General features: G+C 41.8%; 1 protein-coding gene across 4 annotated transcripts in view; it reads right to left on the bottom strand.

Moving 5' to 3' along the window:
* The window catches only part of ARID5B (AT-rich interaction domain 5B), a 189722-nt gene that overhangs the window by 31493 nt on the left and 133820 nt on the right, over window positions 1–24409 (bottom strand). For 3 of the 4 annotated variants that reach the window (XM_033406063.2, XM_004279981.4, XM_033406064.2), the window contains 3 exons: window positions 13783–13895; window positions 7496–7700; window positions 5492–5544 (listed from right to left, as the gene is read on the bottom strand). In XM_033406063.2, coding sequence (XP_033261954.2) covers window positions 5492–5544; window positions 7496–7700; window positions 13783–13895 — 371 coding nt within the window. Of the gene's footprint in view, window positions 1–5491; window positions 5545–7495; window positions 7701–13782; window positions 13896–15316; window positions 15711–24409 lie in introns of those variants that run through there. The other variant, XM_004279982.4, reaches the window with a different exon arrangement.

Raw genomic sequence — 24409 nt, 5'->3', positions numbered from 1 at the left:
GAAAATGGGCCCAGTGAGTGGGAAAGGAATCTGTCCCTCCCATGGTTTTATTTGATGAAAATAGTCTGTCGGGCTTCCCTGGTGGCGCAGTGGTTGAGAGTCCACCTGCCAGTGCAGGGGACACGGGTTCGTGCCCCGGTCCGGGAAGATCCCACATGCCGCGGAGAGGCTGGGCCCGTGAGCCATGGCCGCTGAGCCTGCGCGTCCGGAGCCTGTGCTCCGCAACGGGAGAGGCCACAACAGTGAGAGGCCCGCGTACAGCCAAAAAAAAAAAAAAAAAAAGTCTGTCACTTTAAAAAAAATTGGAAAACTGTTTAACCCAAGATACAGTCTTGGAGGCTTTATTTTCCTACCTTTGAGGTCACTAGGATGAAATAATTTTGGTATTTTTGTGGACTGGTGAGGAAACAGTCATCAGAAATCTTTTAGGACAACAGTGCTTCCACTATTGTATTAACTGTAAGAATGTGTAGGACGTTATGAAGTCAGAAGGAGAGTTTGCCTGCGAGCAGTGTTGCCCCAGCTGCTGTGAGAAAGCCTTTTTCCTCAGGACACCTTGAGGGTGGACTGAATTCAAGGAAGATGACTTTTTTTTCCTGGTAGTACTCCAGGAACTGGAGCCTTTCAAAGCGATATGACATCATCTTTGGCCTCGAGAATTTTGAATTAAGCGAGAGGCTTTGTCTGTCCAGAGAACTAGGGTTAGATTCAGAGGATGCCTTGAAATGATGTCAAAGCCAGAATCTGATGTCAAAGCCTAATCCTTCCAGCAAGAAGACAAGTGACTTCTTCCAGTTGGGAAATAATGGTCCGGTCTCACCCATGGGGCGAGGCGGGGCTGTGAGCTGACATTCTTAGAAGGCAGCACTTGCATGGTCCTCTGCCTCTAGGATAAGATTTACTCAAGACCCATTTCCCGACTCAACCTCTCTCCAAATATTGCCTCTGGCTTGCCATCAAATGTTTAGCCAAATGGAAATCACTTTAGCAAACCATCATCAACACGCTGCATCCTGGTAATACCCCAAGCTACTCTGCAAGCTTTAACTGCTTCACCAGACACTGATGTGAAGACCTCCTTAGCTCATCAGCAAAACTTGATTCAGTTCTGCCTCTTCCACTGCAGGTGACCCAGACTCTCAAATGTTTGGAAGGAGAAATTGGATATATGACTGTTAAAGAAGGGTCCTCATTGCCAACCAATCAAAATGCCAGTATACTGTTCTTTAGGAAATCAAATCCATTCAATACATTTATGATCTCTAAACCTAGGGGTGCAGAGACACAATACACATTTCTAGCAGAGGCAGAAGAGGCCAAGAGAACAGAATATAGCCATTAGTTGAATGCTGTAAAGGCTTAAAATAGAACTTGTGCTCTTTTTTTTTTTTTAATTCAATTTGAGGGTTGTGAAGGACTAAAATGAAATAATCCGTAATCCTCAATTCGAACCAGAAGGTTTGGAATAGTTTATAACCACAAACAAAAACAAGCCAATTAAGATGGCCTCTTTTTATAACCAGAAGGAATTCCAGAGAGATGTCTTTATCCAATCACAAGTTAACAGCAGAAGAAATATATCTACACATTTTAAACTTGCAATTTTTTACTATTACTGAGTATTTACATCTTCCAGACTTCCTGACCCATCTTCTAAGGTCACACATTTTTTCTCAAGAATCAGAAAATCTCAGCTAATAGTTAGTATATCTGGTAAGGTTCGTATTAAGTACAAAGAAATGACTGAAAGATGCTACCAATGAAGGTAGGTTATTAGATCTTTTTTTTTCCGCAAAACATCACCCCAAATACATAAAAAGATACATAAGAGACTGCTGGGAATGGAAGGCACAAAGAATTTATAAATCTCTTTCTTCCCAGTGATACCATGGAGGTTGAAGTAATTATGCACAAAATTCTCAGCAATTCAGAATGTGAAGAATGCCACGGTGACCCCATTCAACTCATTTCATCTCCCTGTGCCTCAGTTTCATCTGCAGCAGGGCAAGGATCTTTTTCTGCATAAAGGCCAATTTGCGAAAAATAAAGTTAGGGGGCTACACTTTTCCTTATTCAAAATGAAAATGGCTTATTGAGTCCCAATTTAAATTGCCACTTTACCAAACAGAAAAATATTCGTTGGAAACTTTGCGCTACTTCTGAGCCAAGGAATGTTAATATTCTGGCGTGTTTATTTAGTACTAGCATGAAGACAACATTCTAATCTTTGATACTTGACTTAGATGGGGGCTTCTGAAGCCAGGAGTTGTGAGGTCTAGTAATCACTGTTACCATTAGCTTTGAATTAACATAATCTGGGCAGCTTAAAAAAAAAAAAAGGATTCTCAAATTCTCAGGCCAGGCCCCACCCCAGAGTTAATATCTCAGAGACTTAGAAAACTACTTACACTTTAAAGTTCCCCATTGAAAATTGGAGCCCCAGTTCTTGAGTCGCCTCTGGGAAGCCTTTAGAATCTTCTTCACTGATCTGGAAGATTCTAAGATCTCTTTTGAGCTCTAAACGCCAAGTCTACACTTGCTTCCGACATCAGATAATCTCACAGATAAGTATCCTCTAGTAAGGCTGCGATGACAAGGTTAAGTCCTCAGACTGTGGATATCATTCATACATCTCCTGGAGTGACTTCAAAACTGAATCCTCACCGAGCATCTCATAGTTTTATTAGTCAAAATATACTAGAGAAAAATGTCTTCTGTACTTCACAGGTTCAAAAGCTTAAAGGTAGAAACAGGAGTGGCAAACTTAAGTGCCTGCAGGGCCAACAGGTAGTATGAGGCATTTTTTAAAAAGGAGGGAAGGAAGGAGGGAAAGAAGGAAAGAAAGAAGGCAGGAAAAATCCCACCAGTTGGCTTCATTCAGTTCATGGCCCCAAATAGATTTTACAGTGAGATAGCCACGTAGATTCACTGCTTGAGACAAGATGAAAAAATATGGCGTATTGTGAAGAGTGGCAGGGACCCGCCAAAGGATGAAGAAGTTGAAGGGTGAGTGGAGAGGGAAGGAGGAAAAGGGCCACCCCACAGGTCACCTGTCCTCTTTGTGGCTTGGCTGAAGAGACGTGAAACACATAACCAGATGGAAAGCAGATGCCCGTCTGGTCTTGCCACGTTCACCCATCCCAGTCACTCTCTCCTCCACTCCATCCAGCACAACACAGTGCAGGAAGAGTAAGTGGCAAAACATAACACTCAACTTGTTATCGATCTTCATAGCCCCCAGCCCCATCCCTCACTGCCTAGCATCCAAGGGCCTTCTTCCCTCGGGCCCATCCTTCTCTCTGGATTCCCCTTCACGGTCACTTATCCCCACCACCTAGTGACTCTACTTTAAGTTACAAACTCTCTATACCCAACTTTATTCTACCTACATAGTTTGCTTCCCCATCTGATTTTCTCTTCCAAGAAGGCCATGATCTTTCATGTCTAAATTCCATCCATTCTCCAAAATTCTGCTCAACTGGCATCAGAGCCACAAGTCTTTCTTCCCCATCTCTAAACGAGGAAGTACTTTACCTGAACCGGGCACTGATCTTTTTTTCCACCTTGCTTTATAATTACTGCCTTTCCTGGATGGTAAGCAACTGGAACTCCTGGCCTAGATATTTTTATGTCTCCCAGAGTGTCTAACACAATACCTTCTACACAGAAGACACTCAGTAAATATGTGGTCAGGTGATCTGCTGATTGTGTGATTCATTCATTCATTCATTCATTCAACAGAAGAATAATAATCACTGTTTGTTCAAAGAGTATTGCAAATGCCTTGAGGCTCATCAGAAGTTTCTTTTGTATTTTCGACACCACTTTGCTATTGCATGTTAAAAAAAAAAAATCCTTGTGCAAATACAGAAGATACAAAAGCAGGAAAAACTGATTCTGTGAAATTTACTGGCACTCTCCCTATCAGTGAATAACAAAAAATTCCTGGGTTTAAAAAGACATTCATAATGTTGTGCAATATCATGTAACTGCCTGCAGTCACGGTCCATAAGAATGTGTATTCCTACTCTGAACTTTAAAGGTTAGGCTTAAAAGTCTAGGCTATGGGGTTGACTCCTAAATTTATGAGACTAACACTGAATAAGTTATCAGCTTTTTCACATGCACAAAAGCTATAATTAGCTCAAGATTTTGCAAAACTATGAGCCACAGTGGGAAGGAGTCAAACTCCCTGTCCTATCAACAGATCCAACCAAGTGAAAAATTACATTATTTATTTTTCAATAGGGCACTTGGTAAAACAAGTATTTTAAGCAAATTCATGTCTATGAAATGCACCTTTAAATGTAGTTCATATGAGTATTCGATTTCCTTATAAAAAATCTATGTATGCCCATATATTAAATAAGCATTTTACATGTATATAGACTCACATCAAAGAATTTTTAGTCAGAATTCACAGCAGGTATCTCTACATTAATACCAGATTACATGAGTCACATAACACTTGCTGTCTTTTCCCATCCCAAGCCCCTGACATCACACCCTTACATTAGTTTGTGGAACAATATGCTACATCTGGCAAGAAACACTCATTATTTTGGGTTAAAATGAATTTCATTTTCTTGACTCTGTGTCTCTTACTGTCATTTTACTACGATACAGGGATATACCCCAGGTTACTCTGTGAGGAAAGAAAAAAACCCAATTTCTTCTTCAATTGTAGAAGAACCTGCACAACTCAATGTGATCATTGTGTGGAGGAGAAAATCTTTCCAGTGACAACATCTTCCTGTGTCACTTGATTTTATTACAGATGTCATCTCTGCGTGCTGTATTAGTGCAGCTCTCTCTTCTTCTTTCAAGATTTTAATCTGAGTCTGTTGCTCTAACATTTTATCAGTTCAAAATACATGCCGTAAACCTCCCTGGCCATCAGATTTTCCTGTGAGCTAAAAATAACCTGTTCCTGTCAGTTAGAATTAGCTGATAAAGAGTGTCAGAGCCTGTTCTGAATAAGTTTGATAACTTCCTGTTTATGTGGCACTGACCCTTGTCTAATAAAGCTTCTTTGCCCTAGAATGAGAGGAGATTCTGCTGCATTCTATTCCTTAATGGCCAATACTGATTACTTTTGAAAGCCTTTAATACATTTCCCATATTAGACATGAACAGATGTCAGGTATGTTGCCAAGGGAAATTTCTTTTATGCAATCTTGGCTTGTTGTACAATAATAGCCCTTTCTCAACATGGGAAAAAATTACAGACCCAACTAATTTCCCTGACAGGGGAGAGTTACATATGTTTTCCACTTGTAGTTTTTACGACAAGTTTACAATTTTGCCAAACCTGGAACTAATTGGGACTGTTTCCAAAAGCGGCCCAATAAACCCCCAAAAGTGTAGAGCCATTTGAAAAGGTAAGTCAGCGATGGTTTGCTTTTTGCATTTTCTCCATTTTGGTCACAGCAGGGTGCGGGTGGGGGGTTAGATTGCAAAACTATTTCATTTAAGTCGCTTAAACACTTACTGTTTCATATCCTCCCAGTTTTTGAGCAGCTTGAAACATAGTCCAAAGGTTAACTGTTAGAGGGACAATAAGTATTTAGATAAGCATTGCATTAACATATTTCCAAGAAATGTCAATTAAAACATTTTGCTTTGTTTTTTCAATGAGAAAGAGAAAAAAAAAAAGAAATACTAACAGTAACCCAGAGAGCTAAGTTCTTAGGAAACAATTTGCCAAAGGGTGTTCAACAACAGGATATATTAGTACCACTTAAAATATTTCTTAAAAAAGAAACAGTCACAAATACGGAAATAGTTCTACTTTTAGGATAAAGGACAAACACAATTTTTAGTCCTATTGCCATCAGCAGACCAAGGGAAGCTAAGTTACAGCCTCCTTGGGAAAAGAGGGGGATTTCAAAATGGGGGCTGTTCTTGTAGGACCCTTAGAAAGAAGCCATTGACTAAAGGATAATATATAATGCCTCCTTCAGATAAGAACTCTCCATAATCAATAAATAACAGCCACTTTAATATATGATTAGCTTCTTAATAGAATGTCTGATGGCAGCACTGTATTAAAAGCTCATAGCATATTTCACTAGCACATGGTACCTTGCACTGAGCAGGGAAATAGATATTTCACCCTTGAGGCTGCAGTGATACAACAGATCAAAGGAAAGGAAGATACTGGTTCACAGAGCAACTGAGTCATTTGTCCACTCAGTCCCCTAACTTGCCTGTGTGATGTTGCACATATGTATTTTTAAAAACAATTTTCTCTTCTCAGGACATGCATGTGTTTATGCTATTAAACATCTACGCCAAATTGCTAGCAACCCTGTTCATTTGTACTAAATACCATGGAATGGGACTGCTACGGATTTGATGCTTTCACAAGAGGGGAAAATTGAACTTCAAGTAATTCCTTGGTAAAGGAAATGAAGAATAAAATTAAAATTTTAAAAAAAAAAGAAAAGGCTCTTTGACACAACACGTTCGAAAAGCCTCATTGAACCCTGCACTATTTCAAAGCTATCAAGAGCCCTGCCTCAGCCTTGATTTAATCTGAACCAATGCATAATGCAACAAAGCTGTTCATAGTACATTAATTTTACTTCTATTTCAAGCAACCAGTTTTCAGACAAACATTGTAATCATTCGTAGTTATATAAGTTTATAATAGCTGCAAGTGTTCTCTTGCAATCAGTGCCAGTTGCCATTAGGTATGTAAATTGTTATGTAAAACATACAGGTTTGACATTCTTCATCAAAATGACACATGGTTTTAATCTAGGAAGATACATTTGGAGAAAATACTATTTCAAGCCAGGGGCTCATCGCTTTGTGTGCCACGAAGTCCAGACAGAGGCAGTATATATATTCAGTTGTGAAATCAGGACAGGGTCTGGGTTTCTTCTCTTTTTATAAGGAATTCTGGTCAGCTAAGAGTTCCCTGTTCTACTTTAAAATATATGATGACGCTTACATGTACATGTCAAAGTAATTCAAAATTGGGCCCTCGGTTCAAATTTGTGTATTTCTTGTTTCCTCTGAAGTCATCAGGTTTTTGTTATCTCCTAACAAATTTGGGGCTTAGGAAATATGTTTTCTCTTTGTGGTTGTTTTGTCCATCTTTTAATGTCCTCCTTTTAAAAGCTGTCTCTTCAGGCAACATCTGTGCCTGATAAAGCTACGTCATATTATTATCTCAGAAGAAAGGCGTTACAGACACTCAAGACTGACAAAACAGAAAATGAGGAACTTTCAACATGTCTATTTCCAGTCATAATCAGTGGATTCGAGCCTATAAATATCTCACTGCAACTGCCCCAGAAGGGAACAATATCGCGGAAGGAGGCAGGGGGAAAAATTCCTGGCCTGGATGATTTGTCGATTTAGTACAAACAGAGTACATCATCTCCAGAATAGGATTTCAACATAATCCTGAGTCAAAATTTTTTTCCCCCAATTCAATGAATCTGAGCGGTTTTGATATTTCAGAAATGAAAACAAGTATACTTACTCTGTTTAAAACCTAAATACGGTATTCGTTCTATGGGCGTCTTCCTTTCTTTCATGTATTTATAAAGTGCCACCAGGAAGGCCTGCTCATCTGCCCTGCACTCTTCACCAATTCCAACCTTTGGTTTTTCTTCATTGGAGACTTTTTTACAGTTATTATGGTTATTCTTCGGCTTGGTCAAGGCTGACCTGGCCTCACATTTCACCTGGAAAAGGGAAAAAAATATGCCACATCAAATCAAGCACCGCTCTGGAACACTTACAAAGACACAGCTAGGACAGGAACCAGTAAACTACCCTTGCCCTGAAATAGCTCTTACAGGCACCGCTGGATAGGAATCGTCTTAGACCAGGAGATGGTAAATTTCTGTGAAGGGCCGGATAGTAACTATGGTAGGCTTTTGGGCACTATTGTCTTGGTCACAGCTACTCAACCCTAGCACCGAGAGCCATCCCAGACAAAATGTAAATGAATGGATGAGGTTGTGTTCCAATAAAATTTTATTTATAGAAACAGGTGGCCAGTGGGCCATGGTTTGCCAAACTGTGCCAGCCTCTTTTAGACTCCTTACAAGTATGTTGATATGAAACCAGAAACAGTGTTTGCATCTACTAGGACCATTCTGTCTCTTTATACACTTTATTTTCCTAAGGGGCACCATCTGTTACTATCATTCAAGGAACGTTCTTAATAACAGTCCCATGTTTCGCATTTTGCATCAAAATGAAAGGCAAGTGTATTTCTTCATAGTAAACTTATCTTGTTGCCACTCTTCCCAGCAAACTGGAAAAACAGGTCAATGCTGGCAGATGTTGGCATCAGGAATACCAGCAAGGTCTCTGCTATCTGTCACCCGAGAGTGATGCCCAGATACACCCTCAGTAGGAAACAAAACACCCCACTCTTTAAGGAGGGTGTCTCGCTTTTCAGTCAGCTCTGAGAATCTCATAGATGTTAAGTTGCCACAAAAGAAAAAGTAGAGGTCAGCTAAAAACCCAAGAAGAGTAAGTGAAAAGCTCCATAATTAATAAATAAATGACAGTCCATGGGCCAGATGTTCTTCCCTCCATGCTCCAGGCAAGTACGGAGCCCGCCACACAGAGCGGCCAACCTCATGTTCCCTCGTCGCTGCCACGTTCTACAAGAGGCCTTTGATGGTTGTTAAATGTAACGGCTGAGCTGCTGAGCTATTTTAATTGTCAAAGGGGGAAGTACAAAGGGTCAAGCTGCGAGTTCAAGTGAGCCCATGGGGAATGTGTACATTCCAATATTCGTTACATCTCCCGATCTAACTTCTGAGAGAAGAGGATGACTGCCCAGGAAATGTTACGAATTAAAATGTCCCACACATTCAACAAGGTTTTCCATTTCAGATTTCTGACCCCTCTTATTCTTTCCCTTCAGAGTCTCCTTCCCAAGTGCTAAGAACATAAAAGGCCTCACTTATTTACTAAAGGGGAACCTCTCCTCTAAGAACATAAAAGGCTACATTTATCTATTAAAGGGAAACAAACGTCTCCTCTGCAAGGGTCTTCTTTATTGTTTATTCTCTCAAATGGACACACTAGTTTAATATCTTTAGAGTCCTGGAAAAAAAATAAAACTTCCTGCACAGCTCAATCAACTGGGCCTCTAGATAAGATTTTAATTTTTAAAGATCGGTGGAAGTGGGATGAAAACATTTTTCCATATAGGATTTCTTCTTACAGTATTTTCAAACTTTAGTACTTGGTAACATTACATTAAGGCAAGCATCCTGGGAAACTTTATATTGTCATCATTTTTCACTGTCAAATTTCAGATTGTTGAGTCTAAAGTTCTGATGAAATCGATCATTTAACGGCTCTTTAAAATCATAAAATCACTCCAGTTCTAATCTGTCTCGCTCTCTGGCCTTTTTTGAGTGTTTACTATGTAGCCAGGCTCTATTCTAAGCCCTGTGTGGGCCCTATCTCATTTCATGCTCACAACCCTAATGGGGCAGGTTATTACTCTAGGAGGGAGGAGGAAACTGAGGTACAGAGAGGATGGGTAACACATCCAAGATCACAAGATCATGTCCAGGTTAGTAAGTGGCGAGTCTGGAATTTGAACCCAGGTAGTCTCACTCGATGGCTTGTGGTTTTTTAAACACTGTATTTTACTGACACTCATAAAAATATTAAATTGATAGTCAAAACATACTTCCAATTAAAGACCATATCTTATCACTAGGCATTACAAAACCTACAGCTTAGAAATGTGATTTATCAAATGAGAAGCTGAAGATAAAACTCGGTGGTTTCCAAAGTGTAAAAGGGCTCCATTCCTTCCATTGTGTGTTGAGCAGAGGGAAGGAAACCAGTATCAATGGAGCAGCGACAGCGCGCCCTGGGCTTCACACAGCCTACCTAACGTTCACAAGAATCATAAAAGGGAGGTTTCGAGCCCCATTTTACAGTCAAGGAAACTGAAGCTCAGCGGTATGTATTTTAGTGTGTGGCTAGTGTCGGGTAGAGCTCTGAGTTGAGAACTCAGGTCTCCCACACTCCAAACCCATCTTTTAAAACCAGGAGTAGGTGTCAGTTTTGCATATAAAATAGGCTGAGGTCTTAAATCTGCAGTGATAACGGGCCATTTATTTATATTGTTAGGTCAGAAGCGCCACTGTTAAGGGAGTATGAGGTTTGCCCCTCAGTGTCTAGGGAGCTGCCTCACCCATGCAGAAACACCCAGAAACAGAAGGAAAGCACAGAGGGCGTGCACAACCCCGACCCAAAGTCATTCAGACCCCATGATCACAGGGGAGGCTCCAGGTGATGCTGGGCTGCCACCTACTGAGCTGCATCCTGAAAGTCAGGGGGCTTCTCTTGGGGGCCAGGGCCTTCGTAAGACATGAACAGTGGTTTCTGTCCTCAGACTAGCTCCTACGTTTCTTCACTTAACGTAAATGAGCCCTTTACGGTATTATTCTGTTTCTGGATAGGACCAGGCCAAGTTCCTTTCTACATTTTTTTCACACTTACCGGAAACATTCTCAGCGTTTTAAGCTACTGAAATATGACACGGGAGCTAGTCTTCATGCTGACCTTGAGAAAGCCCAGCCTTTTGATGGTAACAGTTAATTACTAGATCTGTTCCCCCCCACTCCGCCCCCCCCCACACACCAGACCTGAACACCTTACACTTGTTGAGTTCACTAAGAGCTTTGGGGTTTCCAAAGTGATTGAGGAAGTGCTAATTAAAGAATCCACATTTAACATTTTCAGTGAACCACCACCTATTTGATATTAACCACATCCTTTCACTGGATTGAGTTGTAACTAATTCAGCCTTCAACTGGGGCAGCAAGATGTGCTGAACCAGCAGGAAAGGAACTAGAGTCTAATTTCGATTTGGTCACTAACTTCCTAGGAAACCCTCATTTTCTTCCTCAGGAAAGCAAGAAGGATAATCCCTGGGGTGAGTTCTGCGAACCAAATGGGATGAAAAATATTGAAAATAATGGAAGTATCACATTTGTGAAGTATCAAAAGTATGCTTGTGATTTAAAGGGACGAACCTATTGCAGTTTCCCTTTTTAATGTTCCTTTAAGAATACAAGAATGTAAGCCACCTGTTAGTGTACTTCTGGCCTTTGGAAAGTGCTTACAGGATGTGAAAAGTCATTTGCCTTTTATCAATGGAGGCCTTTCATTAGAGAGCCAGGCTGAGAAGACTTCTCTTGTATAGGTCGGCATTATGAATGGGCTTTTGCCCCAGACCTGGATTTGTGTTGGACACATTCATGACATCTTCAGAGAATTGGTAGCCTCTTCTCCATGAGACTTTTGCTATTGTTGGAAAGCCATGAAATTCTCTGTCCCTTGGAAAACAGAGTCTTGCAAAGTTAGTTTTCATGTTCTCACTGAAAGAGGGCAACCTTTGGATAGCAACAGGCCAATTACTTGACTTGCATTTCCAGTCATGCACACAACAAAGTGAGTGGGTTCTTACTCTAAGAGCTCTGCTGTGTGGAGCTGCAGGAAGCTGGTCCTGATCCACAGTTAGAAATGGTCTGTTTGAGGCACTTTTGAAAAAAAACCAAACAGTCACACAAGTCTTGGTCATAAAGCCAAACTATCACCTGAAATGTTGCTTCCAGTTCAGCAAATGATCAGATGGTCCCAGACTTGTAACCTCTACGGTAGCGTTTCATGAGAAGAGACCACTTTAAGTCACACACGTCTCTTTAACGCTGTCCCGGCCCCAGATGTGGCCTGTCCATTCAGCAGGGATTTTACATCCATTTGTTGGTGCCAAAAGATAAGCCCGCCATACTTCATACCTACCAGTCTCTCTCTTCTAGGTGAAGCGGTCTTTCCAGACCCACTGGAAACAGACAAAGCAGGACTGTAATCCAAGACTCCGAGAAGAGCAGGGCGTTTAAACCAGTCCCCGGGAGCTGACTGCAGCATGACATTCATCAAGTCACCATTGAAACGAATGACGGAAGGATGACCCTCCTTCTGGTAAAGATGCTAAGTGGCAGTGCTGGTGCAAATCAAGTGGAGAAGGTCTCTCAGAAAACCCAGGCTTCACTACTGTCCCTTCTGAGAAGGGTAAGTCAGTGAACAGCAAATACAGACTGCAGTTCTCTTCAGTTTTGTGGGTCCAAGTAGGAGTCCTGAGCTGCCTTCCACGGAGGGCGATATTCGAGGTGCTGTTCTTTCAGATCAATTGTATGAGTTCCTGTAAAACTCCCGGAGGCACTCTTTGGTGGTGGCTCCAAATGACATGAGAAGGAGCTTCCTCCTGCTGGGCTCAGGTGCAGAACATGCTGGGATAAACATGTGATGTCACCTTAGAGGTATGGGGCAGGGCGCCAACACAAGACCTTGTCAGGACAAGCTCTGCTGAATGCCACGATCCTAAAACCCTCTCACTGCATTCTGCAGTATCTTGCAAGCCATGTCACAGGGAACAAACTGTTCCCGCTGACATCCTTCAAGACCACAGAAGTCGAAGGCCTAGATAGGTAGTTGTAGGGCCAAGATGTCCGAATTACTAGAAAATTCATTTTTGGTATCCACACAGACTCACTTGGCAGAAGGTTAAAGGAACAGAACAAAAATAACTTTAGGGAAAAACAGATTTGTTTTTAGCCAGAAAACACACATTTCTACTGGGTGGTCTCTTTTTAACCCCTTGCAATCTTGGAAGCATGAAGAAATTTTAACCCATAAGTCCTCAGAACTTCCTGATGAAATAATCCTTGAAGATAAGCTATAGAATGTGAATGTCTGGGATTTGCTTCTTTTCACTGGGAGGAGAAGAGGAGGCCATGGCAGAAAAATAGTAGATGGTCAACAGAGAACTGAATTCATGTTTTCCTACTTTAGGATCTTCCAAATTCACTAATAATGCTCCCATTTTCGTAAGCTAAGTCCTTGGATCTGGAAACGTGGTATCAGTTGAAATCCGGGCTTCAATTCAGGTCCTAAAGGGGCTACTGCTGTCTTTGGCACAGAAACAACACCTAAACGCAAACACCCCGTAAACGGAATCATGGAAACACGATCCAAGCCACAAAATTAAAAAAAAAAAAAAGATAAGCCTAAAAATATGAAGTGACACTTCACCCTTCATGGTGCTAAATACTTCAGGCATGCACTTTCCAGATTCCAAAGACTGCTTAGGCCCCAGGGCCTGAAAAAGGGTCTAGAGTTTGGACTTTCATTCTGCATCAAGAGTGATCTTTAAAAACATGTAAATCTATATATGAGTATATGTATCCACGTAAGTACTGGGCTACGTGTCTTTAATTCTAAGGTAAATTAGAGGTGACTTTGAAAAAAAAGTAACTTGAAAAAAGATTAATTATAGCCATTTCTAATTTCATCCTCTGTTAACCGCTGAAACATATTTAGACGAATACATTCAGAAAGAGGATGGTTCAGCTTGTCTATTTTTGATACAAGCAGAGTAAACTATGTCATTGTGTCACCTACTATGAAATCTCAGCCTCAATGACGTGGGCGCTTAATCATCTGTCCTTTACCCAACAGGCCAAACAGGGAGGTGGGAAGTCTTTCTGCTGACTAATCAAAATGCCTGCACGGCCCCTGCCCCACCCCCACCCCCGGGGGAGGGGAGGGGTGGGGAGGGGAGGGGAGGTGGCGGGAACAGGAACAGCAGAGAGCTGTGAATAGCAAAGTCAGACTCTGAATTGAAAACTGCCACCAAGACACAGGAGCAGAGAGAGAAAGAGAAGAGGGGAAAACAAAAAGATGCAGCAAAACGAATACCATGGAGCCGAATGACTGTACCTTGGCAACGGATTTGCCATCGGAATTGTTGTTGGAATCTTTACCACCACTGAATGAATCTCTTCTCTGTGGGCATGGTTTCTTTTTGCGTGGTCTGCCTTTAAGATTTGGCGCTGAAAACAAATGGAGAACAGATGAGATACGTTTTCATTTGCGTGGGTTTCCTTATGAAAAACCAAGGATGTTAAAACTCCAGTGGCGCCCTCTCGTTGTTCAGAGAAACATACACATCTGTGGTAGCCAAGCCTCCTTTTAGGCGTCTCTCTCTGAAAGGCTGCCTCTTGGTAGACTGTACACTTCTGTCCATGTTCCCCAAAGCTCATCTATTACACTGGAACGTGTCTAATTAATATAAATAAAACGAAGCCCTCAGCTTTAAAGGGTTAGGATAAGGAAAATGCACTTCCCCACTGTTATCAAAGAAACATGTTGGGCTGAAAGACAGCCCTGAGCCTGGCTCATTCTTTGTTTCTTGTTTTGCATCTTGTTTTCAGAAACCCAAATGATAATGCCAGCCCATTATGGTATCATAGTAATGTAACGTTTGAAAACATCTCTCTTCAAAAGTGGAGACATGAGTGTTTTCTCAAAGTATGATACAAATAAGTAAGGAGAGAGCTGTAAAAAAAAAGAGGCATTCAAAATAACAATCTGAAAAATATTATCCCATGTATTTACTATTAATATTGCGACCAGCATGCTTCAAATCTCAACAGATCTGGCAGATACATTTAAGTCAGCATGTTCTCTTTTCCTTTTCAATATATTTTTTTTATGAAGATCTTGAGGGTTACTTAAAATAACTTCCAAAGATCACACTGGAGTTAGCCTGATTCCATGGAGATTATACTTTTTAAAAGCCACAGACAAGACACAAATCAAAGTTATATTTCATCTTGGATGCTGAGTTTGAATCCCTTTAAGATCCATACAGAAAGAAGGAGAAAAAAAAAAAAAGGCTGCTGTTTATTGAGTGCTACGACTCTCCGGCATCAGCTTTCACATTTAACTTCATCAGTCACCGGAGTCAAGCAAAAATAAAACAAACCAACTAACCGACTAGCCCTTGAAGAATTCCAAACTAACAAATTATACCCCAAGCAATTTCTTTAGGACCTTTCAAGGTACCCACACTTCTTTATTGCTTTAAGGTATGATTATGACCATGGAAAATCTGAACAACTCAAACCCTCTTAACTGTTGTTAATCTTACTCATGTCACGCCACTAACCAGTGCTTTTAGGGCACTGTACACTGGACTCCTCTTAACAAACACAATCCCACTCATTTGATTTTCTACTGTGGATAACAGTCTTGCTGTTGACAAAGCACAATAAAGCAGAGCTGCCTTTACTTTCAGGCAAAAGTTTAAAAAGTGGCTTTGGGGCTCAGACTCCCCCCCTTCCCAAATCCGTTCTCCTCTCATTTCCCCAAAACGTTTGTCTTAAAGTCCATCTCAGAAAGCCAGCCTGGAATCATCAAAGGCAAACAAACTCACAAACAAAAAAACAAGCAAAGAGAAAGCGGCGATTACCCATTCCAGTCGACAAACATCTGCCTGATGATGTCTGTGCGCGTGAAAGCTACAGCATGTGACTGCTTCCCGGCCCTGTGTCCCTGAAGTCTCGACTTGACTTGGTGTGGATGTCAGCTTCCCTCCGAATGCGAGCTGCGAGGCTCAGCGCTCTGCTTACAACTCCCCTCCCCCGGCAGCTCCATTACTCATGTAAACACACAGCAGTGACTAGCACGGGGGTGTGTGGGATGAGCTCCGAGGACTTGGCTTGAGTTGCCAGACTGGCAGGCAGGGCTTGCCTCTCTCTGAGACTACCACACGGGGTTGGTGATTTCATCCGGCCTGTTTTGTGGATCCTGGCCTCCCGTTCCCCTGTCAGAGCCCGATGCCACCTTCCTTCCAGGCTCGGCCTGGAGCCAGGGCGGGGACCATTTTGGTTTGAGGACGCAGTGTAGCACAGAAGTGTTTCCACAACTGACCCAAGGGCTAAGACTTTAATGACCGCGAGGGAAGGATGTACTTTCAAGTCCCTTATCATAATAATAGCAGAACAGAAAGCTGACAGAAACCCACAGAACTTGGGGTAGGTCTGAGGCATTTCGTTAAAAGGAAGAAAACAATCTTGCCTCTGTTTTAAGACTTGTTACTGTGATCGTTCCTTCCTAACATGTTGGCAAAAAGCATTTAAACCTAAAAGGCATTTATTTCCAGAAAAGCTTTCAAATCCCAAAGGCCTTTTAGATAGAGAGAACTTGCACTGAACAGGCTGTTTTGAATAAAGGCAAAGGTTCCGGGAACTGACAATAAGTCATCCCCAAATCGGGTCTATTTTCTCCATTCTCTGAGCTGCTTTCAGAACCCAGAGAGGCACATGCCCTTCCCCAGCAAATTCTGAGAATTGCAAATTTAGAACAGACTAACACCTAATAGTCTGGTCGCACAAACTTAAACTCTAAGTGGAATCTGATCAAGAGAAAAAGGCTTTTGTCCCTACGAAAGGCAAGTACATTGATGTTTCAGGCATGGTTAGGTAAATCTCACCAGTCACCAAAGCCTCAAACTCAAATACCTCTTTTAGCCTCCCCTCTGAACTTCTTTTCTGACCTTCTCTGATGGAAAGTATCACTGTATTATTTGTACTTTAGCTGTGTCTCATAGCTTATTATTATACGAAGTTGGAGAGTCCTTAAGGGCAGGACCATGTTAGATTCATTTTTCTCTGCCCCAGTATCCATCCAGGGGCAGCACTGCCTAATATACTGTTGAATAATCAAGTGACTAGTGGAAATACAGGTGCCCACATAGGCCTCCTTGGTGTCAAGAGCTGGGCCCGCCGACCTGACCACATGTATGCCCGTCACACTGGGCACCTGAAAAACGGCACTCACCTTTCCTGCTTACCTGTGAGCTCTGGGAGCACACACCAGTGACTTGAGTTTGCTGTGGGAAATGAGACAGGAAACCTACAGCCTTTGGTTCCTGCTTAGGGTAATTGTATCTGGCATCTCAGTGGGACCACGATTGTCCCACATGCAATGAACAAATGCCCTGAAGAGCGGACGTTCGAAGTCCTGGGGGAATGGAGCGTGCAGGACTCCGTGTATTACTCCCGTAATACAATTGGAGATTTTTAGGATCCACAAGACCCCAGGTGAATCTTTGGGACCGAAAGGCTGGCTTTTGGGGAGAGCAAATATTCTTGTCCCCAGATTACATTTTTTTATCCTACAGGGTCAAGAAGACAAATCATTTGCTAGGCGGGTGAACGAAAACAAATGCTTTATGGTGTGGTGGGGTCAGGGGGGCGTGGCTCTGGCCTTTAACTCTTCCCCACCTCCTCCTAGCTGCCCTGGACCCACCTAAACCTGCCCTCTTCTTGCCAGCTAAGGGCCGCACACTTCCTGAGAGAACCGGAATCCTAAAACTCCAGACGCACACCAGCTCCCGTGCTTTAGATGAGATCAGTCTCTACCAACAAAGCCATTCTTGGAAGCCAGCAGTACATTTACTGATAGCATACCTGGTGCTGGTGAGTTCTACTTCAAAAAAAAGACATGTAGTGTATTTTAGTGTGAAGCAGTAAATGCACAGTTACTTTGATACGTGTGTATATCCACTGGCCAACCCTGGCCCGGCTCAGAGAGTTCAGTCAAAGCCCTCTGCACGAATGTTTTCAATATTATTCACACATAATAATAATAGCTGATGCTTACGGCGCACTTCTTCTTGCCAATCAGCACTCTGCATACAGTAACTCATTTAAAACTCAAAACAAGCCAACAGGAAGGCACAAGTATTATCCCCATTTTACAGACCAGGTAACTGAGATAGAGTGAAATTACTTTTGTCTTAGGTCATACCACTGGTTACTGGTAGCAGAAGGCTTCCAGCCCAGGCAGCAGGACATTGTCCAGAGCCCCTGATTTAAGGAACTTCTCTCTAACAGAGGACATACACACTGTGTCTCATAATGAGGGATCTATATTATTAACTTGGGCTGGCAGTCTCCAGGGCGCTTTCCCCAAATGAAAAAACTCTCAAATACCACACAGCACGAGGGCGCTGCAGCCCATCTCAGGCATCACACAGTATCCTACAGCCCTGAGGGCGAGCAGGGGTCCCCATCAGTTAAGTCACAGGGTTCCAATAAAACTTAGAGCACCAAATACATTACCCCCTTGCAGTGAGCCACTGACTAACTCTTCTGCCTAATCGTTGAAAGATCTCTGTGGTTTTTTAAAACAAATCTTCCCTCTCAGACTGCCCATCTGTTCCTCTTACTCAGCCCCATGAAATTAACAAGTATTCACCATTGTGACGTCACAGCTATTTCTATAGGTGTTAATCCCAGGAGAATCGGCACCCACCAGTGCCCCAGGCTACTTTGACATCTGACCCATGTGTTTTGTTGTTTTTTTCCTTTTCTTAAAAACTCCTTCAACTATTACTGAATCACAGTCTTTTTTTTTTTTTTAAACAGTATAGCAAAACATGCTTTGTGTTTTGTTTTTCTTAAAGAGTCTAGAAGCTCAGAGTTGCAGGCGTTCATGTACGTATTTACTTCACTGTGGGTTCTGACAAGTTATGTGTCAGGGCAGCACAGGTGTGGGAAACTTTCATCTTGCAATAATAATAAAAACAAAGGAAATGTAACCAGTTACTGGCAAAGTAAATTGCTTTTGGCTTAAATGTTCCTGTTTTTTTTCCTACTGTGTTCTTCCTGTCATGACCGTCTCTCTTTTTTTTTTATAACATTTATGCTCTTGGAAATGCCATGAAGATAAACTGCTATAAAAGCTGGATTGACTCATCAGTTAACAACTCTTTCTTCTCGTTTTGCAGAGAGGATTTTGTTGCCAGCACAGCAACATGTTCTCTCGAGAAATTCTTTGTGAGCTTCCACTCAGAGATAGGACTTGCTTGTTGGTAGGGACAGGAATTAGGGGAATGGAAAACCAGGCATCATTTTCCTAAGAGTTTGACCCCCAGGGTCAATGTCTAGAGGAAGCTGGCAGAGCGTTAACTCATTTGATTTGCAAGTGTGTGTGTGTGTGTGTGTGTGTGTGTGTAACACTAAACACAAGTCAGAAAACTAAACGACACCGATTGAAGGATTATGGACTGGCAAGCATTGTTCTATGCATAGCGTGCATTACTGATAATACTTTGCATTTCTTCAATGCCTTTCCTCTGAGCATCTCAATTCTTTGGTACATTGTCTTTACAGACAATAATCTTAAAATACTCTGGCAAGTTTCAGCATGGAGCATTGCTCCTGCTGGGGGAAAAAAAAAAAAAAACCTATCCTAATTTAGTTATCATTTATTGTGTTCTATTTTCAATGTTTCCCTTTTGACTCCTTAGAAACTTCCTCTTGCACTACAACAAAAATAGGATGAGTGTTTTTAAAGTTATTAACGTATGAGTAAAAGATTTAGAAACCGAGAATGGCAGAAGAAGGCTTGATCAAAGCCACTCCTGAAATTTATGGGTGTAATAAAAGAAAGGCATTTCACAGATAATCTCTTACAGAATTTCAGTTTTCAAATACTTGGAAAAAAAGAAAAGAAAAACAGAAGCTCTCAGCTCTCATGCTGGCTTTAACTTAAAGCCAACATTTTTACTTTTAAATTCATAAATGATTCCCTGAAATTTTATTTCAAATCCACGGTTACATTCCATATACTCCCCGCTCCACACCTCACAGAGCAAGGCCAGAAAACTGCAGCCGCTGGTACTCAGCATCCGATAATTGGTTGAATCTTTCCATGAATTCACAAAGAATCAATTATATATAGATTTAAGAACATGCAAGTTTACTTTTATTCTGTTCGCCTATAAATAATTTCCCACACCCAGCAGAAATGTTTGAGAAGCAACTGTGCTGTCTGAGAGAAGAACACACCGGGCCATTAACAAGCACAATTCCATCCTGAGGGGCTTGCTAACTTAAATGATGACTTTAAAGCAAACAGGCACAGTTTAAAAAAAGCTGCAAGAGTGTTATCATTTTCTGTCATTGTTCTGACAGTTTCCTATTTAAGAGTAATTTTTTCCCTCAAATAAAGGCATTAAAAAGATGAGTCCAGACTTGCAAGCTGAGACCAGAGCCAGCCTCAAATGCCCTCACTCTCAAATGCCACCAAGACAAGGCAGCCCTGCACAGGGACCAAGGGGTGTGCCCCAGGGGAGTGGTCACACTCACTACTCTGGATGTCACGGCTGCTTTGAGTTTCCAAGGTTGCTTTAGCCCAAGCCATACCTTGATGTTGCTTCAACCACCATGCCTATTAACTACAATTTAGCATTTCCAATGAACTATGCTCTCACTGAATCCAGGTCCTCTCCTACCACCTGTAGAAGGGTGCGCGGTAGTGTTATTAGAAAGAGTGTGGGGAAAAAAAAATGAAGCAGGCTTTCTATGAGGTCAAGCCACTTAGGGTCTTTGTCACTGAGATCCCCAAGAGTCACTAATGAGAGTGGAATGTATCACTGCATTTGTCATACCTGGACTGGTCGGGCAACGTAAGTCCAAAACAGCCGTGGACTTCATTGACTGCTCAACAAACCATGTAAGTAAACACTTTTGTAATGCCTTCCAAATATGTCCTGTCTTACTCACTCCTTGTTTCGTACTTGCGAATGCTCCAGCAGTTGTTAATGCCTCTGATCAAAGTCTTAGTAATTTCATAGGCATGTGATTTGCATAGCTATTTCCTGATCCGCCTTCTCTCTGCCCTGGAGGTCTTCATTTCTCAGAAACACTTAACAACACAGATTATTTTACTTCTCCCCTTCCCCCAGCCTATAAATGGAACTTGACTTGCTAGCTCATCTGTATTGCTAATTGGTTTGAAAGCATGTGACTCCATGCATTCTTGCCATTAATACACAATCAAACCTCTCTTTTAGTCAGTTTTTACCAGCAGTGATGGGCAGATCTCTATCTTTATTTCCCCTCTGTGTCTTGAGGAGGGAGACAAATTTAAATGGCCAAATGTTATCTTATATCATTTCAAAATGATGTAGGGAATTCCAAAGGCATTCAGAAATGTTCTAGAAGTCCATGATAGGCCTGTCTAAAAGGGCGCTGGCAAAGAATAAAGGGATTGTGGTTGCTTTTCACTACCACTTGCGGAGTAAGAGGGGAATCGGGGAGCTAAATTGAGGTCTAGAGTGAGGAGAGATTCTGGGTTTTCAGAGGATTGACTCTTTAAGGAGAGAATTCTGGAAGAGGGGAAGGAGACTGAAGCCAATGCCAGGCCTTTCAAATTTGGGTCTGTTCTGATTACTCACAGCATCCTCCAACCATCATCACAGTATCCTTTCAACCATCTCAGATGAAAGATCCCCTTCAGGACCCTGGTGGCTCACAGCTGCTCTGCAAATGCTTATTCGTCTTTGGGGTAATGAAGTCTATAGGCCATGGCCTCAGGAACCTGCGGAAAGACTTTGGCCTTAGAATTCCAAATATTTTGTGAAGAGACATCAGGGCAGCATGGATGCCTGAGGGCTTAGCTTGGATCTTAAGGTACAGGAGGCAGCACCGTGTAGGTGCTCAAGGCTGCGCACAAAGGGTCAATTTCCTCCCCAGCTGCAAAGTCTTGTGGAGAAGTCACAAACTCAGCCAAAGCAAAAAATGGATTCTAAAATGCTATCGGGGCTCAAACTTCACTTTCACATGTACCTGGCAACTCATTTCTCCTGCTGTTCTTCTCCCCAGATGCCAGGTACCCACCAGCCATTTCCAAGCCCCAGGAGCCTCAATTAATGAAGATCCTGCTGGATGTTGAGGAAAAAAAAAAACCCGCATCAAAACTCCTACAATTAGAACAAGTGTGTCGTCTCAATGCTCACTATGTACTCTTTCTTAAGATTTTGAAATAACTCATGTTTCCATTTTTTGAAAACTATTCAGTATACACAGATTTCGTTTTTCTTAGTATGATTATCTACAATACCAATAGAACATCAACTTAAGATACTTGTCCTTTTTTTTCTTAGGCTATTTAAGGATCCACTCTGGAAATGATTTTTTAAGGACATTTTGATTTCTGTAATTTATGAAGTTTATAAAGATAGGACTTGGGCTTCCCTGATGGCGCACTGTCCGCCTGCCAATGCAGGGGGTGGACACGGGGTCGAGCCCTGGTCTGGGAAGATCCCACATGCCGCGGAGCAACTAAGCCCGTGCGCCACAACTACTGAGCCTGCGCTCTAGAGCCCGCGAGCCACAGCTCCTGAGCCCGCTTGCCTAGAGCCCATGCTCCACAACAAAGAGTAGCCCCTGCTCGCCGCAACTAGAGGAAGCCCCCCGCACAGCAACGAAGACTCAACACAGCCAAAAACAAACAAACAGATAAGACCTCTTAAACATAGAGAATTAATTTTTGTCTCTTTTTTTGTTATAATCAATAAACCTGTTTATTCTAGTCCATGATTGATATGTTCTATGGTGTTACTATTGTACGTGACAGCACAGAAGTGCAAGCCACATTTTTGTATTGAATAACCTTGCGAAGATCAGTAACTATCAGAGCAGTTCTTAAACTCGTGTATAAATAGAACATTCTTGTTCAGCCATTTCTCCAGGTTTGGAAATGAGATATTCCATTTTCAACATTGAGGATAATTGATTGCTGCATCTCTAAAGAAAATGTTGGAAGTAAGTAAAAGAGACTTTTGTGTGTGTGTGTATATGTGGATTAACATGGAGATATTTAACTTACTACAGACTTGGACTAATATATTATGAGACGTTTCACTTTTTCAAACACATACGGAAAAGTAAAAAGTAAAAGATCATCAAGTAATAGGTTCCCCATTTCTTTTTAAAAAGATCCCAAAAGGAATTTGTACTTAAAGGGGATTTTTCACTCTCTTCATGTTTTTCTACCTTTCAGAAAGAATAATTTAAGAAGTAGGATAATCCCAGGGAATTCCCTGGAGGACCACTGGTTAGGATGCAGTGCTTTCACTGCTGAGGGCGCAGGTTCAACCCCTGGTCAGGGAACTAAGATCCCACAAGCCACGAGGTGCAGCCAAAAAAAAAAAAAAAAAGAAGAAGAAGAAGAAGAAGAAGTAGCAGCATAGTCTCTTACTTAGAAGTAAAAAGGTGACGGTTCCTGTTTGTCTGAGACTTTGAGACATTCTTCTTTGCTCAGGTAAATCCGTTTCTCCTCTATGAGCTGCGAGCCACAATACTGGAAGACGACTTTCAAAGCACTACTGTGGTACCAAGGAACTTACAGGTGGCAGAGAAGAGTGTGTGCTGCAGCAGGGCAGAGTGAAGAAGGTCAGCTCGATATAACCCCAGCAGGGTAAGCTAGGGAGCTCAGCTCCCGGGAGTGTGTCACACTGTGGGGAAACAGCGGACAGATATTGACAGGAATCTCATGATGAAGATACAGAACACACAGAAGATGTTAGAATTTATTCCCACTTATTTCAGTGAAAGCCAAAACATTTATAGGACTGCTTAGAGTTGCTCTGTCCAATATGGCAACCACTAGCCACATGGGGCTCTCGTGCACCTAAAAGATGTCTAGTCCAGGGACTTCCCTGGCAGTCCAGTGGTTGAGAATCTGCCTTCTGATGAAGGGGACGCGTGTTTGCTCTCTGGCCGGGGAACTAAGATCCCACATGCCATGCCAGTGCACACCGCAACTACTGAGCCCGCGCGACACCACTAGAGAGCCCCCGGGGCTCCACAAAGAAGATCCCGCGTGCTGCAACTAAGACCGGACGCAGCCAAATAAATAAATATTAAAAGAAAGAAAGATGTCTAGTCCAAATTGAGATGTGCCGTAAGTGTAAAGCACACACTGGATTTCTAAGACAATACAAAAAATATCAAATAGCTCATTAATAACATGTTATATTGATTACATACTGAAATATTTTGGACATACTGCATTAAATTAAATGTTATTAAAATTAATTCCACCTGTTTCTTTTTACCTTTTAAAATGTGGTTATTGGAAAATTTTAAGTTACACGTGGCTTGCAGTATCTCTCTCTTGGGTGACGCTGGTTTAGTCAACAGTTCAATGTTACGATTATAGATATAGGTCCTTAGAAATGTGTGTTAAAGTGCAGACAGAACAAGGCTAACATCTGAAGCTAAAATAGCAAAAATCATGAGTCAAACTTTCAGTACAATTTAGAGTTTTATTCACTGTTTTGCAGGGTAGTCATGCATAGATGTTAGTATCTGAAAATTCTGCCGAAGTTGAGGTGTCTCCTTTGTAAAATTCAAATCTGGTAATCATTGATTCAAAGTAACCACATGGCCCCGATGAAGATGTTATTTCATTAACTTCCTTAACTAAGATGTCAAAGCAAATTTTAAGACTTGACAACAGACTTGGGGAGTTGGGTGGGGGGGTAGGGAAGAAAGTGAGAAAAAGAGCTGTCTCATTTTTTATTTTACTTGTTATTTTCTCCTGCTACCAGCATGGGCTGGGCATAAGGTAAGTCATTTGCGAACTGAATAAGAGAAAATCGATTCTGAGCGATTTTGGCTCGCTGGAAAAGTAGAAGCTTCTACACCACAAACTGTTGAATACGTTCATGGTCTGCGTGTGTTTTTCTTTTTGGAGTTTTCATCTG

Source organism: Orcinus orca, chromosome 14 (assembly GCF_937001465.1).
Source record: "Orcinus orca chromosome 14, mOrcOrc1.1, whole genome shotgun sequence".
Lineage (NCBI taxonomy): Eukaryota > Metazoa > Chordata > Mammalia > Artiodactyla > Delphinidae > Orcinus > Orcinus orca.
This window is presented reverse-complemented; position numbering and strand designations above follow the sequence as displayed.